Below are 15,669 nucleotides of genomic sequence, written 5' to 3'. Positions count from 1 at the left end.
GGAAGCTCTCAGCCCAGGGGTCAGTGCCCAGCTTGGCCTAGGACTCCTGCCGTCAGATGTGTCTGTCACCAGCTCAGAGCCCTCCTGTGGATAAAGGACAAAGTCCTCCTGGGCCCCATGAGGCCCAGCATGATCTTTCCCCGTCACCTCCCTGTCTCTATCTTCCCCTGCACACTCTGCCCCGGCTGTACCGGCCTCCACACTCACTGATCCCTGGCAGGGCCGGCATGTTTCTGCCTCAGGGCCTTTGCACCGGCCATTCCTCTGTTTGGAACACTCTGCCCCTGCGGCTTCTCCCTCAGACTCCTTCAGATCACATGTTCACCCTCCTGGGGAGGTCCCCCTGATTATCCTTGTAAAAACTGCACTGTCCCCCCTCAGGCCCCTTCCCTGCTTTTTCAGAGTGCTTACCAATATTTACCCTGCTTTACATTTTTCTTATTTATTGTGTTTGCTGTCTGACCCCCTGGTTAGAGTATCAGCTCTGTGAAGGCAGAGATCTCTGGCTTGCTCATAGCTGTCTCCCAGGACTGAGACCAGGGCCTGGCCCATGGGAGATGCCCAATAAATAATGGGTAAATACACGAAAAGGAAGGGGATAGAGAGATGGAGGAGAAAGGAAGGGAAAGGGGGAGGAAAATGGCAGGTCTGTGAGACGTTAAGGCTTGTCAGCAACCCCAGCTTGGAGGCAGGAGTGCTAACACGTCTCAGTGCTGGGCCGGGAAACTGAGGCACAAGGCAACACTGGTAGTACTCCTTGGGCGGCTGGAGCATTGAGGGCGGCCTAGGAGGAGAAAGTCACTGACGCCCCCTGCTGGAGAGTGGTGTCATGACAGCCGTGCCCACTCCGCGGACTTAGGGCTGGTGATGCCCCTCAGGAGGAGTCGGCTCAGGGGGCATCCCTGGCAGAAGTGCAGAGTCCATGGCCACGGCTATAAGCCTCTTTATTCCAGGGTCCCCGTAGGCGCCCCGCCCTGTCAGTGCTATGCAGGAGAGCCGGGCTGTGCCACCCCATACCTGCCCTGCTTTGCTCTGTGCCTGGGCGCCAGCCCTCCCATCACAGCCAGTGGTGCCCCCACCTCTCCAGGAGGCAAGAGCCGCTCTAGCTGCCTGGGGGCTGCATCCACTCCACATGGGGCCTCAGAAGGACTGGGAGCCAAGGCCTGCCCCGACTCTACGCTAGCCAAGGCAGCGAGGCCCAGGGTCCCTGATGAGAGCTGCCCCTGTGCCTAGAAGTACATCATCCGGCCAACCAGGGGTTTCACCACCCAGATGTCATCCACAATCTTCCCATCCTGCAAGGGACAAAAACAAAGGAGGTAGTGAGACCTGAAAGTCCAGACTCCAGGGCCAGGGACCTGAATTCAAATCCAGAACTTTAATGGACTGTGTGACCTTGGCTGAAGTGCTAGACCACTCTGAGCCTCAGTTTTCCTCATCTGAAAAGTGGGGATGATAGTAATAGTACCTACATCATAGATGTTGCAGGAATTCAATGAGATTATTTGTAGAGGGCTTTTTAAAAAGGGATCCCGGGACAAGGCAAGGACTGTGTAAGGTGTAGGCTATTATTATGAGCACAAACCCTGGAGTCAGACAAACATGACTTATATCTCAGTGTAATGGCTCTCTACATGGCCTTAAGAATGTTCTCCAACCATGAGCCTTATTCCATACTCTATACACAGCGGAGAACTGAATGGGATAAACACATAAGCCTAAAGCCTACCCCCGGTGCGTGCACCGCTCAATAAAGGGTAGTTATTTACAATGAAAGAACATGGTCTTTGCGGCCAGATCCCAGCTCTGCCACCCTCCAGCTGTGTGACCCTTGGAAAATTCCTTCCCGTCTCTGAGCCTCAGTTCTCTCATCTGTACAATGGGAAGAAAAACCGTCCCATGGGATTCTTGCCCCAAATAAATAAATCTTTAAAAAAAATACAATAAGGGCACCTGGGTGGCTCAGTGGGTTAAGCGACTGCCTTCGGCTCAGGTCATGATCCTGGAGTCCCGGGATCGAGTCCCACATCGGGCTCCCTGCTCAGCAGGGAGTCTGCTTCTCCCTCTGACCCACTTCCCTCTCGTGCTCTCTCTCATTCTCTCTCAAATAAATAAAATCTTTTAAAAAATAAAAAATAGAAAAATACAATAAAATTACAATGACAAAAATAAAGAAAGGTGAGCCATGATTATTTGGGTCCTTCTAACCTCGGTCCACTTCTGCCCTGCACACATCATAGTGGTTTCCCTCCACCTGCTCCCACCACCCACCTTTTTCATGCTTTGGAAACTGTTCTCAGCACTTTATATATAACAGGTCGAGCAACTATTATCATCCCCTTTAACAGATGGGAAAATTGTGGCTTGGAGAGTTGAAACAAGTCACTCGAGGTCAGCCAGCTGGTAAGTAGCAGAGGCAGGATTTGAACACAGGATTTCCAGCTCTGGAATCCATGCTTTTAACCACTCAGCTCCAGAACCCGCTGGACCCGGTTACTGGGGCAGGTGATTGGGCCACCGCTCACTGACCTGGTCGTCTGACACCTGCTGGATGTGGACATGGGTCCCGTTGAGGATGTGTAGCCGCGTGTACCCATACTCTTTCACGCGCACGGCGCTCCAGGGCCTCGGGAAGAGGGAGAAGGGGGTCAGCCGCTCCTCACAGCCCTGCCAGACAGAATCCTTTAGACCCAGGGCTGAGGTGGGTGGAGGACCCATAAGGAGCAGAAACAACCTCCCAGGCCAGGACCCTGAGGCCTCCAAGGAAGACAAAGTCTGTTAAGCCTTGACCTCACTAAGACTTCTAGAAAAGTGCATGGTTGTGAGAGACTGCCCACTGTAGCATTTTCTGTAAGAGCCCTAAGCTGGAAGGCACCCAGATGCCCATCAGTGGGGGTCAGTTAAATAAATTATAGCATAGCCATCACAAAGCAAGGTGTTGGTGGCCAAGATGTACAGTAAAAGGGAAAACGCAATTGGAAGAATAGACAAAACCGGTGGGCCCCAACACTGGCTGTGCAGTAGACCCTCCAAGAAAGCTTTTTAAGTCACCAGCGCCTGGGGGAGAGCGATTGCTCAGCCTTGCAGGAGGTACGCCAGGCGACATGAGCAGAGACCATGCGGGACGTGAAAAATCACCGTTTTGCACCCATCATTGGAATCATTAACGGAAGCAAGAATCATCAATAGGTGGTAAAACTCACGGTGAAAGTCTGAGGAATAGCCAGATAATGGCATAGTCCCAAATGATCTCTCCAGGAGAAATAATATATTAATAATCATTAATTATACATAATATAACAATATTATAAAATATTAATAACATAATAATAGCTGCAACAAATAAAATAATAAGATAAAATAGAGATTAAAACAGATGTGGTTGGGGCGCCTGGGTGCCTCAGTTGGTTGAGCATCCGACTCTTGATTTCGGTTCAGGTCATGATCTCAGGGTCATGGGATTGAGCTCTGTGTGGGGCTCCTCGCTGGGTGTGGGGCCTGTTCAGGATTCTTTCTCCCTCTGTCCCTCCCCTTCCTGCTCACATGCGTCCACGAGCTGTCTCTCTCTCTCTCTCTCTCTCTCTCAAAAACAAACAAACAAAACATAACAAAAAGAGATGTGGTTAAATGTTCACGTTTGGGAAACATTGGTAAAGGGGATATGGAAAGTCTTTGTATTTTTGTGACTTTTCTGTAAGTCTGAAATAATTTCAAAGTTTGAAATTGAAGGAAAACTAATCTGTGCTGATTAAAGTTCAGAATAGCGATCACCTAGGGGTGTGAGGCGCCATCTGGTGCTGATAACATTCTATTTCCTGCTCCAGGTGGTGGCTACACTGGGCCAATGCCAGGGTCCCGTTCTCAGAGATTCTGGTGTTTGTTCTGGAATGGGGCCCAGACGCCGGAGTTTTAAAAAACTTCCCCATGTAATGTCCACCAAAGTTGAGAACCCCTAGGGGATGAAGCATGATCCAAGTTGTTTTTTAAAACTGGGTAGTACAGTTACTAACATCTCTATCAAGATAATCACTCAATTGCACATGCAGAGAACATTCTAAAATGCCATCCGACAGAACACCAGAGTGGGACAAAGAAGGGGTGTGGATGGCTGGTATTCACCTCCTGCCCTCTGCACAATTGAATTTTTAAAATTTTTATTTACTTATTTGAGAGAGAGAGAGATCACAGAGGGAGAGGGAGAAGCAGGTTCCCCGCTGAGCAGGGAGCCCAATGCGGGACTTGATCCCAGGACCCCAGGATCATGACCTGAGCCAAAGGCAGATGCTTAACCGCCTGAGCCACCCAGGCACCCTGTGCACTGTTTGAATTTTTATCACAAGTGTTTCTTACTTTGATCTTACTAATTGATAAGAACCAGCTTAAAAAATAAGCCCTCTCTCCTTGCAGAAGTGAGTGATTCCAAGGCGGACAGGGAAAGGGCAGGGAAACACAAGATGATTCTTGGAGCACCCCATAGGGTCAAAAAATAAGGAAGTGCTCACAAAATGACAGGGGCACTCGAAAGAAAACACAGGCCCTGACCCGAAGAGTTCCCAGTGGCCAAAACCGGAGCAAGGTGATCAGCAGCATAAATCACAGTCATATCGGTTTATCGCCCGCAGGATACAATAATTACCCATGAGTCCACACTGGTATAAATCAATAACGAACTACATAAATGGGACCGAAGGGATGACTCTTCCTCACGAGAGGATTCTAATTAATAAATCTAGGAGGAATGAGGGAAATAGAAACTTCCCATTAGAACACCGCAGTAATAATTGTTGCAGGCAGGACACACTGGGAGATCCAAAAATCAGTGGGTGAGAGTTTGAGGAGTGCTGGGAGATTTGCATGGCCGAAAGGTATCTCTCTGAAGTTACTTATTGATTAGAAAGGGAAATATAATAGCTTTACAGTGGAGGAACCCCGCAGACACCTCCTTAACCAGGTGATTCAGAGACACACGGACGGCAGGACCCCAGGGTCCGATGCACCGAGGAGAACACGACATCGCTTCTGTGATCGTCTTGCCTGAAATGCATAACCTGAATCTCAGCAAAACGACACATAAACCCAGATCAAGGGGCCTTCTGCAAAACAACTGGCCAGGAGTTTTCTAAAATGTGCAGGATGAAAGACAAGGAAAGACTCTTGAGATACTAACTTGAATGTGGGATCCTGGAACAGAAAGCAGTCGGGAGGGAGCTTTGGTGGAACGTGAATCGAGTCCGGAGTTCAGTGGCAGTGATGATAATAAGAAGCCCTCTGTCTTTGGATCCATCTGGTAAACCTGAGCAAGCCCCCCCCTCCCCCACCCCACCAACCCCTGCCACTTGTTGAGCCTGCGATTGAACGAGTATTTGACTGCCTGAGCCTCTGTTTCCACATCTGTACAATGGGCCTGCAACTAGGGCTACCTAAGCTCTCAGGGGGGAGTGTTGGTGACAGCAGCTGTATAAACACCTGGCCCCCCAGGCAGGTATAAGAGGCAGTAAAATCAAGGGGCAAGAAGCCAAAGGCACCCTTCCCCATGGTGCTCACAGCAGATCCTGTGATGATGTGGACCGGGCCTCGAGGATTGGTGTAGGGCATCTCTTGGCTGCCATTAAATACCTGGAGACAGGGGCAAGGGGGAGGAGCATGTCACACCGGGCCAAACCCCAGGTGTCCACCGACACCAGCCGCATGGGCCCTCGACCCTCCCTGAGCCTCACCTGGTAGTCGTAAATGGGCCACAGGCGTTCGTAGGAGTGCTCATGAGCCCATAGCTGCAGGTCGACCCCTGGGACAGAACAAGTTGGGGTCACGCCGCTTGATCCTGGAGAGATTGGGCGGGGCGGTGGGGGGAGGGCGGGCTGGGTCCTGGGGCTGGGAGTTCCCCAAGTCACTCACCGTATTTGTAGAAAAGATCCTCCAACCCATAGAACTTGCCATGGAGGCCCTTGCGAACCTGGGCAGGGCGCACAAGGAGGTGAATGGGGACTCAGGCCGCCCCCCTCCCCCTCCTGGCTCTCAGCACCCGGCCTCAGGGAGGGGGGTCCTCACCTTGCTTTCATGCCACGTACAGTCATCCAAATCAGCATTGGAACAGTACATGGGCCGGTGGCCCATGGTAATGATCCACGGCCGGGCTGTCCGGTTCTTGTTGGCTTTCTGGAGAGAAGGGCCCCAAGTGAGGGGGGCGGGGAGGCGGGAAGGGGAGGAGACGCAGGACAGGGGATTATAGGGGACCTCCACCCATGTTACCTGGAGGTCGCTCTCCAGCCAGTGGAACTGTCTCTCTACCAGGTGGTGACCGTAACTGAGGAAGAAGTATACCTCGGTGGAGAAGGAGATGATGTGCGCGGGGCCCAGATCCCAGCTGGAGGGGTCAAAGGGCATAAGTCAGAGGTGGGGGTCTCCTTGGCATCTCCCATCCATCCGCCAAGCCCCAGGGTCCCCCAGATTACCTGTACCACAGACCTTCGTTGTTCCCTGGCATGCTGAAGCGGGCCTTGTAGTTAGAGAAGTTGCTAGGTAAAAGAAAGTGAAAAGGTGGGGAGAGAGTCTGGGTTCCCCGACCTGGCCCCCAACTCCCCACTGCCAGGCCAGGTCTGCCTCCCAGCCCGGCCCCCATCTCCTCTCCTCTCGATACCACTAACGTGCTGCTGCAGGATGAGGGACTAAGGTGAGACACTAAGAAGGCCACGTCTGTTTGCTCCGGTCAGGCCCTCGCCCGCCCTGAAGCCCCAGGCCCTCACTAGCGTTCTTCGTGATTCCCAGGGCACGTCATATAGGGCAGGCTGGCAGCCACAGGTTCGATGAGCTGCATGAACTTGTCCCCGACTCGAGCATTGTCCTGATCCATGTCGTAGGCGAAGTCTCCTGGGGGGGGCGGGGGGAGGTGGGCAGGGAGAGAGTGAGAACCCAGACCCGGCTCTCCTCTTGCTGCAACCGAGAGACCCAATTGCTCGGCTCTGCAACCCCAGCCCCGAGCCATCCTGGTTCTGCGATCCTTACCTCACACCCACCCACATGTGCACTTGGAGCTGTTTCCTGAAACTCTGGCCCCTGAGGACCGCCCCCCACTTGAGACTGCACTGGTCTCCCATGCTCTGATCACACCGGCCCCCATCTCTGCTCACCTTCTTGTCCCCGCCCATGACAACATTAAGACTGACACAATCTGGTACTGGTTTTGTACCAGGCACCGTTCCAAATGCTTTACATACTTGATCATCTGAATCTTCAAAACACCCTCTGAGGTGGATGTTATTATCACCGCACTTCAGATGGGGAAACTGAGGCCCAGAAGGGTTATGTGCTGGCACAAGGTCACGGGGCTGGTTAGTAAAAATCCAGGAATCAGGCCCTGGGAGTCTGATTCCAGAGTCTGCAGCTGTGAACCATGTCAACCCCAATCTCCATCTCCCATGTGTGTCCCTGTCCCCTGAAGCTACAGCAGCAATGATCATGACAAGGAACACACGACACTTACAGCATGCCACGCAATGTCACCTACATAGTCATCACGACAGTCCCGTGAATTCTGGAGCAGCCTTAGCCCTCATTGTAATAACGCAGAGGACAAAACCAATAACGCACGCGGCTCTCCATGCTGGAGCTGGGATTTGCACCTGGGCAGGCTGGTTAACCACAGACACCCTCTCCAGGGCCCGTGTCTCATCGCCTGTCCCTTCAGAACCACACTAACCCCAGCGCGGTGCCCTCGATAGCCCCGGGATCGCCTTCCACCCAAGCCCCACCTGATGTCTCCAGGCGCACCCTTGCCAATGCCTCACCCACATGGAGAACAGCATCGTACATGCCCTGCTGGGTGTCCCTGCGCAGCCGCGGGAAGGCCTTCGGATTGTCAGTCCCCAGGTCCCCAAACACAGCCAGACGGGGGCTCCAGTGGGGACCATTCTTCAGCGCCCGGAAACGGAACCGACGGCTCCAGCCCCGAGAACTGCCACAGCGGTAAACTGAGGGAAAAGGGAAGGTCACAGTCAGCTAGGAGCACGCCCTGGCTGCCTCCTCCCCACCCCGCAATCCGTCTTCACTTGGTGGGGGAAGGAAGTGGGGATCGAGGGGTTCTGACCCATGCCCTTTGGTCCACCCCACCCCAGACCCCAGCGCCTTCCATTTTAATGCCAGAGTCTCGTATAATAGGCTGCAGATCAGCAGAGCAGTTACCAGCCTGGCCTGGGCCCCCTGTCAGCAGTGGCTTCTCCTCTATCTCCCACTCCTTTTCCTGCTCCCGCATCAGCACTCGGACCTGGGGCCCCTCTCACCGTACTGGACCCCCGGCTGCAGCCCCCGCAGCGTGACCCGGTGTATGTAGAGCTTCCGCCGGAGAATGCCCCCATCCACAAAGGGGCTGAAGGTGCCCTGAGCCCGGAGGGGCAGGGGCCCTGTTAGCTGCAGTCCGAACTGCACTTCGGACGGGGTGGGGACCCATGTGGTCCAGGTTACAGTCATGGAGCCCGGCTCACCTGGGGAGAAAGGAGCAGAGCGGGGCTGGGAAGTGAGGCCTGAGTTGGAGCAGGGGAGGATGTGCAGACAGAGCGAGGGGCAAGAGCAAACAGCTCTGGAACACTTAGTAATTGGGGACATGGGTTCCGGAGCTCCCCAAGTGAAACCCCAGCTTTGCCATTTCCAAGCTGTGCTTCCCTGGGCACATCACTGCACCTCTCTGCGCCTTGGTTTCCTTACCTGTAAAGTGGAATAATAATGGTTTCTACTCTAAGGGTTTTTATGAGGCTCAGGAGAATAAATACAAGCAAAGCACTTGGGACGGTGCAGTGAGGATTACATGAGGGAATGAATATTATTCTTACTACGATTATGTACTGCGTGTGGCCCTCGTGCCAAACATTTTGCATACATGATATCATTGAGTGGTTATAAACTCAGATGTCTAGAAGCCTGCCAGGTAATATAAACGGGGACAAAGGTCGGCTGGAAGGAGTCAGGCAGCAGAGAGTGATGGAGTATGTGGCAAACTGTAGACTCCGCCCTGTCTTAAAGGGGCAGCCGTCGCTCACTGCGGTGTAGCTTCTGCTTCCATGCAGGAAGCAGGCCCAGGGTACCCAAATCTGTCAACTTCTAGAGTAAGTCTCTATATGGTGGTTTTTATATGCCAGGAACATAGATAGATACACAGATAGATAGATAGATCCAAACTTTTTTTTTTTAAGATTTTTTATGTATTTATTTGAGAGAGAGAAAGAGCATGAGCTGGGGGAGGGGCAAAGAGAGAGGGACAAGCAGACTCCTCGCTGAGTGCAGAGCCAGCCAATGAGGGGCTCGGGGCTCGGGCTCGATCCCAGGACCCTGAGATCATGACCTGAGCTGAAGTCAGACGCTTCACCGACTCAGCCACCCAGGCACCCCAGTAAATCCAAACTTTGAAGTGCTAACTCAAAATTCTTAAACGCCAGCAACCAAATCAAGGTTTTCAAAACACTATATGGTATAGTCTGATGTTAAGAGCATGCATTCTTGTTCAGGGAACAGGAGAATGCATGTGCACCAGATTCTTCATTGCAGCACTGTTTGTAATCATGACGTATCAGAACTGACCAAAATGCCCACCCACAAGAGAGGGGCCGAATAGGCTATGTAACATCCAGACAGTGGAACACAAGGGAGCTATCCAAAGAATGAGGACAAGTTCTAGGAATTGCTACGGAATGACGTCCAGGACAGCCAGGGAAATTGACAAAGCAAAGTACACAAGAGTGTCAATAGTCACCTATTCTTCACTAAGAGGAGAGACATAGGTACCTACTCATCTGCATGAAAGAAATATAGGAAGGACACAGCAGAAAGGAAAGACATGGGTTACTTACATGGGGTTGATGGGGATGGGGCAGAAAAGGGGAGACAGGTACAGAGCAGGAAAGACCAGGACAGAAAACACTATTTAGTGTTTTTAGTGTAATTTTTCAGTGTAATTCTGACTCTTAGAATTATAGTCGTGGGCGCCTGGGTGGCTCAGTTGGTTAAGCGACTGCCTTCGGCTCAGGTCATGATCCTGGAGTCCCGGGATCGAGTCCCGCATCGGGCTCCCCGCTCAGCGGGGAGTCTGCTTCTCCTTCTGACCCTCTCCCCTCTCATGCTCTATCTCATTCTCTCTCTCAAATAAATAAATAAAATCTTTAAAAAAAAAAAAAGAATTATAGTCGTGTTCCATATTTCCTTCACACATACCCAAAATAAACTAACAATTACAATAACAATGCAGGAAGAAGCCAGTATGGAATATAAACACTGACCAATGGATGTAACTATATTTAAAAAGTAAATAAAGCAACCACACCAAAGGGGTGGGTCACCATGGGATAGGTCTTGACCGGACGCTGTAAGACTATGGTGAAAAGGTACAAACTTCCAGTCATAAAATAAATAAGTCACAGAGATGAAAAAAGTATAGCATAGGGAATATAGTCAAGTATATCGTACTAACATGGCATGGTGACAGACGGTGACTTCCCTTACTGTGGTGAGCACCGAGTAATGAAGAAAACTGTCAAATCACTATGAAACTAACATAAAATTTGATGTCAACATATAATTCAGTAATAAAAAAATGCTTTTCAAGAGACTACAGAGAAGGGGCGTCTGGGTGGCTCAGTTGATTAAGTGTCTGCCTTCAGCTCAGGTCATGATCTTGGGGTCCTGGGATTGAGCTCCATGTCGGGCTCCCTGCTCAGCGGGGAGCCTGTTTCTCCCTCCCCTCCCTGCTCATGATCTCTGTCGCTATCTCTGTCTCTCTCGCTCTCTCAAATAAATAAATAAAATCTTTAAAAAAAAAGACTACAGAGAAAAAGGACTGCACATACATGTTGTCACCTAGTAAATGTTCTCACAGGGATACAGGCAGATAATTCTGAAGCCGCTTTATGCCTATACTTGCATCGAACAAATACCTAAGAATACTGTAGAAGTGGGAGGTAGGTTTTGCAATGCTGGAGAAAGAAGTTATAAATAAGGAAAGAAGGCTAAAATAAGCCCATGATGTTGGACTAGAATCAGAGGTATCAGTATGATCTCATGGTAAGTGCTATATACATACAGACAGATACGGAAATGGAGATATGTGCATGTGCATTTGATACACACACACACGTTTGTGAAAGGGCCTGGAAGCCGTGATACCTTGGTAACCACGAGCACACCTAGTGCTCAGATCTTAGTTTCTAAATACCCGTTCTCCAGTGAAAGAAACCAGGGCTCCTTGCAGAAGCCGTTGATTCCAAAGACAGGGCAGGAAATATACAAGATAAGCCTGGAATGACATGTGGTGCCAGAAAGTGGGGGAGTGCTCAAGATATGATAGGGGTTTGTCGAAAGAACACAGAAGCTGATCCAAAGGCATTCCAAAAGACCAAATCCAGGACAATTTGAGCCACAAAATAAATAACAATAGTATTGGATATTTAACCCAAGGAATCAAATAAATATCTGTAAGTCTACACTGAAATACATAAATAAGTAAGTGAATGGATGGATAGATGGATAGATGGAGGGAAGGGACAGCTTTCCTTACAGTAAAATTTCCATTAGATGGAAAGAAGAATTAGAAAGCCACAAAATCACCATTAGGCAAACACCGTGCTAATAATTGCTACAGGCAAGATCCATTGACGGATGCTAAAATCAGTGGGCGAAAGTTCCAAGAGAAACATAATTTGCATGGTTTCAAGGAATCTCCCCCAAGATATTTATTAAGTGCAAAGGGAAGAAGAAGAATCCTATGATGGAGAAACCCAGCAGGCTCCATTGTAACCACACAATGAAGGTTAACATCACCAGTAACAGCAATGAGCTATGTCAGCACCGTGAGCTCTCTGATACAGGCACCGGGGAGGACACAACATCACAGCTCTGATAGTCTTGCCAGAAAAGCACATAACTTCATTCTGATCAGGAGAAAATATCTGACAAACCCCAAATGAGGGCTACCCTACAAAATACCTGCTTGGTACTAAAAAATGTCAAGATCATGAAAGGTAAGGAAAGACTGAGCCACTGGCAGGTTGGAGGTGACTAAGGAGAACAGCTAACTGCTAAATAATGAAATAACCAAGTGGGAAAACTGATATTCCAACAGGGTCTGTAGTTTAATTAATAGTATATTGTACCAATGTTAATGTCCTGTGGTTTTTCCTTAAGATTGTATTTATTTATTTGAGAGAGAGAAGAGGTGTGTGAGAGAGCATGAGTTGGGGGGAGTGGCAGAGGGAGAGGGAGAAGCAGGCTCCCCGCTGAGCAGGGAGCCCGATCTGGGGGCTCCATTCCAGGACCCTGAGATCAAGACCTAAGCTGCAGGCAGATGCTTAACTGACTGAGCCACCCAGGCGCCCAACTTCCTGGTTTTAATAAACACATTGGGGCATCTGGGTGGCTCAGTCAGTTAAGTGTCCAACTCTTGATTTTGGTTCAAGTCATGATCTCAGGGTCGTGAGATAGAGCGCCGAGTCAGCTCCAGGCTGGGCGTGGAGTCTGCTTAAGATTCTCTCCCTCCCTCTTTCTTTGTCCTTCCCCTCCACCCACATGCACATGTGCACTCTCTAAAAAAATAAATAAACATACCGTAATTATGTAAGATGCTAACACAAAAGTAGGAGAAACCGGGTGAGGGGAATATGGGAACTCTGTAATATTTTTGTAAATTTTCTGTTAAATCTAAAATTAGTACAAAGTTAAAGTTTTAAAACAAATACCGTGGGCTCTTTGAGCCAGCCTGCCGGGCTTCAAATTCTAGACTGTGTGACCCGGGGTCAGACTTTTCATCTCTAGGAGCCTCGGTTTACTCTTCTATAACATGGGAGTAACAATAGAACCTACAGTTCAAGATCCAACATGAGGCTAAGTGAGTTATCCCTCTGATGCATTTAGTAGGAGTGGATTTGCTATTCTTACTGCGCAGGCCAAACAAGGGACCCCTTGTCACCTCACTGGATTTTCACAGTAGCACCATGAGATGGGTTTTACTGTCGTTCCATTTTATAGAGGTCTCCAGGCAAAGGGCCTTGTCCAAGGTCAGTTGGTCAACGAACGCCAAAGCCAGTTCACTTGCATGGCTTCAGATTCTACATTGCAACTAATCTTTAAGAAACAATCTTCCTCATAACTGTCAAGGACATAAAAAACAAACAAACAACAACAAAAAAAAAAACCAAGAAAAGCCTGAAGAATTGTCACGGCTAGGAGGAGACTAGAGATGGCAGCAGGATGCGGTGTGGGATCGTGGATCGGATTAGTGGAAAAATTGGTGAACAACCAAAGTCCATAGTTCAATTAGTGACATAATGCCAATGTTAATTTCTTAGCTTTGACAATGGGTACATAAAACATTGACATTAGGGGAAGCTGGGTGAGGGGGGTACAGGAATTCTGCACTATCTTTGCAACTCTTCCATAAATCTAAAGTTATTTCAAAATAAAAAGCTAAAATTATTTGAAAGACAGAAAGGGCTGTGTGTTGAGTTTGGGTGCAGTATCAAAAAGGAATAGGCACAATTATCTGAAACTCCTTTTAAAATCCTCCTCCCGGGGCGCCTGGGTGGCTCAGTCGGTTGGGTGTCTGCCTTCGGCTCGGGTCGTGGTCCTGGGGTCCTGGGATCGAGCCCCGCATCAGGCTCCCTGCTCGGCGGGGGACCTGCTTCTCCCTCTCCCACTCCCCCTGCTTGTGTTCCCTCTCTGGCTGTGTCTCTCTCTGTCAAATAAATACATAAAATCTTTTAAAAATAAATAAATAAAATAAAATCCTCCTCCCTGTTTCAACCCAGAGTCTGTGTGAGACCAAATTTTCTTCATATATATCATCCAAAGCAACATATTGAAACAGACAGCAGTGGAAGCAGATGTGGGAAGAATCTGGCTGTCTCCTATTAAGCCAGACATTAAAGAGACTTAAAAAGATGTAAACCAATGCCACTCTTCTCATTAGATTTCTTTTCTTTTGTATAGTATAGTTATTTTTCATGCAAAATGCCACTTACCTTAACACAGAGTGGATTTATTACTGCTCATTTTAAATGACTTAAAAACGTTTAAATGCCTTAGCTTTAATTTCTAATATGGCAAATATTATGGATGTAACTCACATAAACTAAAGCTCCTTGACATTCTGAATCATCTTTAGCTGTGCAAAGGGACTCTGAGACAAAAATGTGTGGGAACCATGGCTACACTCCATTTTGGCACTTCACAGGTAATATCTCATTTACTCCCTGCTATGTAGTCACACTAGTATTCACCCATTGTCCAGAGGAGGAAGCAGAGGCCAGAGAGGTTAAGTCACTTGCCCACGGTCACACAGCAGGTAAGTAGCAAACGGAGGATTAAAACCGAGGAAGTTTGGGTCCAGAGGGTCCAGAGTCTAAGGCGTTACCACCACCCTTAGATCAAGGATCAGGAGACAGCTTTGTGGGGACACTGAGCAAGGACAACAGCAGTCCCCTTCGGAGAACGTTTACCATAGTCTGGGCACCATAATCATTTCCCACAAAGTCAGCTGCACCACTGCTTGGAACCCCCATTTAACAGAGGCAGATAACTGAGGCTCAGGAAGAACAAACCACCAGCCCAGGGTCCCACAGCAATCTGCATGGGACACCTGAGTCCCCAACCCACTGGGCCTCCCTGGGATATGCCCAGGAAGTGGTCCCAGAAACTTACCTGGGTAGGACAGGTGGACTTGCTCAGGGTCAGCCCTGGGAGCCACTGGGGTCCCCTGGACTCCCAAGGAGGAAATCAGGAGCAGACAGTAGCAGGACCAGCAGGGACAAAGGGGGCGCATGGTAAGGGGCCCGGGGCGGGGGGAGATGGGGAAGGGGACGGGTCCACAGTAAATCAGATCCCGTCAGGAACAGCACAAAGGGGCTGGGAAGATGGAGAATGGAGGGAGAGCGGGCAATGTCAGGGGAGGGAGGCAGGATGGCGGGGAAGTCTTCAAGGGGATGGTTATCCAGATGCTAGAGGAAAAACAAAAATATTGATCACTACCAAGCACCAAATGTTCTGAGACTCGCTGCGTGCTAAGCACTTTGCATAGATTAACTCACGGGAGCCTCACAACATTCCTATGTGTGGTGGTTGCTCAGATCATCACCGCCATATCACAGGTGAGGACGATGAGCCAACAGTGATTCAGTGCACAGCTAGGATGTGACGGAGCCGGGACTGGAAGCCAGGGGTCCTGGTTCCAGAGCCCTAGCTCTTAACCACAGCTCACTCTCAGTGAGAGGTTGGGGAGCAGGGTGGGGACTCAGTGTGGAAAGTTGTCCTTGGCAAGCCCATCCCCAGCACTCCACCCTGCTCTTAGCAACCCCAGCTTCTGGGCCCTATGGCCTCCATCCCTAGCATTGCCCCCTGCTCTCAGAGCTCATCACTCTGTATTTCTGCCTCCAGCCTTCCATTTTGGTCTTAGTGACCCCAATCCCCCACTGCATTCCCAGGTTCCCCCTCCCAGAATTCTATCCTCCCTGGAGGAGCCCCTTCCCCTCTATCTCCTCTTCAGCATCCCATCCTGCCTTGGTGACCCCAATCTCCCCCAGGCCTGCACCTGCATACCCACTCCCCTTCTCCCCAGCTCCAGTTTGCTCTCCAGCTCCCAGAGGACCTGCTGGGGACGCCCAGCTGGGCCAGGACCTTCAGCCCGGAGGCTGGGAGCTG

General features: G+C 49.9%; 1 protein-coding gene across 1 annotated transcript; it reads right to left on the bottom strand.

The window, feature by feature from the left end:
* Nucleotides 1-1,229: 1,229 nt before the first annotated feature.
* Nucleotides 1,230-14,794, bottom strand: ACP7 (acid phosphatase 7, tartrate resistant (putative)). Its single transcript, XM_027617386.1, has 12 exons — nt 14,674-14,794; nt 8,277-8,477; nt 7,785-7,967; nt 6,744-6,867; nt 6,453-6,515; nt 6,250-6,364; nt 6,049-6,156; nt 5,896-5,953; nt 5,718-5,785; nt 5,545-5,616; nt 2,530-2,667; nt 1,230-1,295 (listed from the first exon to the last, which is right to left on the bottom strand). The coding sequence occupies exons 1-12, from the start codon at nt 14,792-14,794 to the stop codon at nt 1,230-1,232; spliced, it is 1,317 nt and encodes a 438-aa protein (XP_027473187.1).
* Between the last annotated feature and the right edge of the window lie 875 nt (nt 14,795-15,669).

Source organism: Zalophus californianus, chromosome 17 (assembly GCF_009762305.2).
Source record: "Zalophus californianus isolate mZalCal1 chromosome 17, mZalCal1.pri.v2, whole genome shotgun sequence".
Lineage (NCBI taxonomy): Eukaryota > Metazoa > Chordata > Mammalia > Carnivora > Otariidae > Zalophus > Zalophus californianus.
This window is presented reverse-complemented; position numbering and strand designations above follow the sequence as displayed.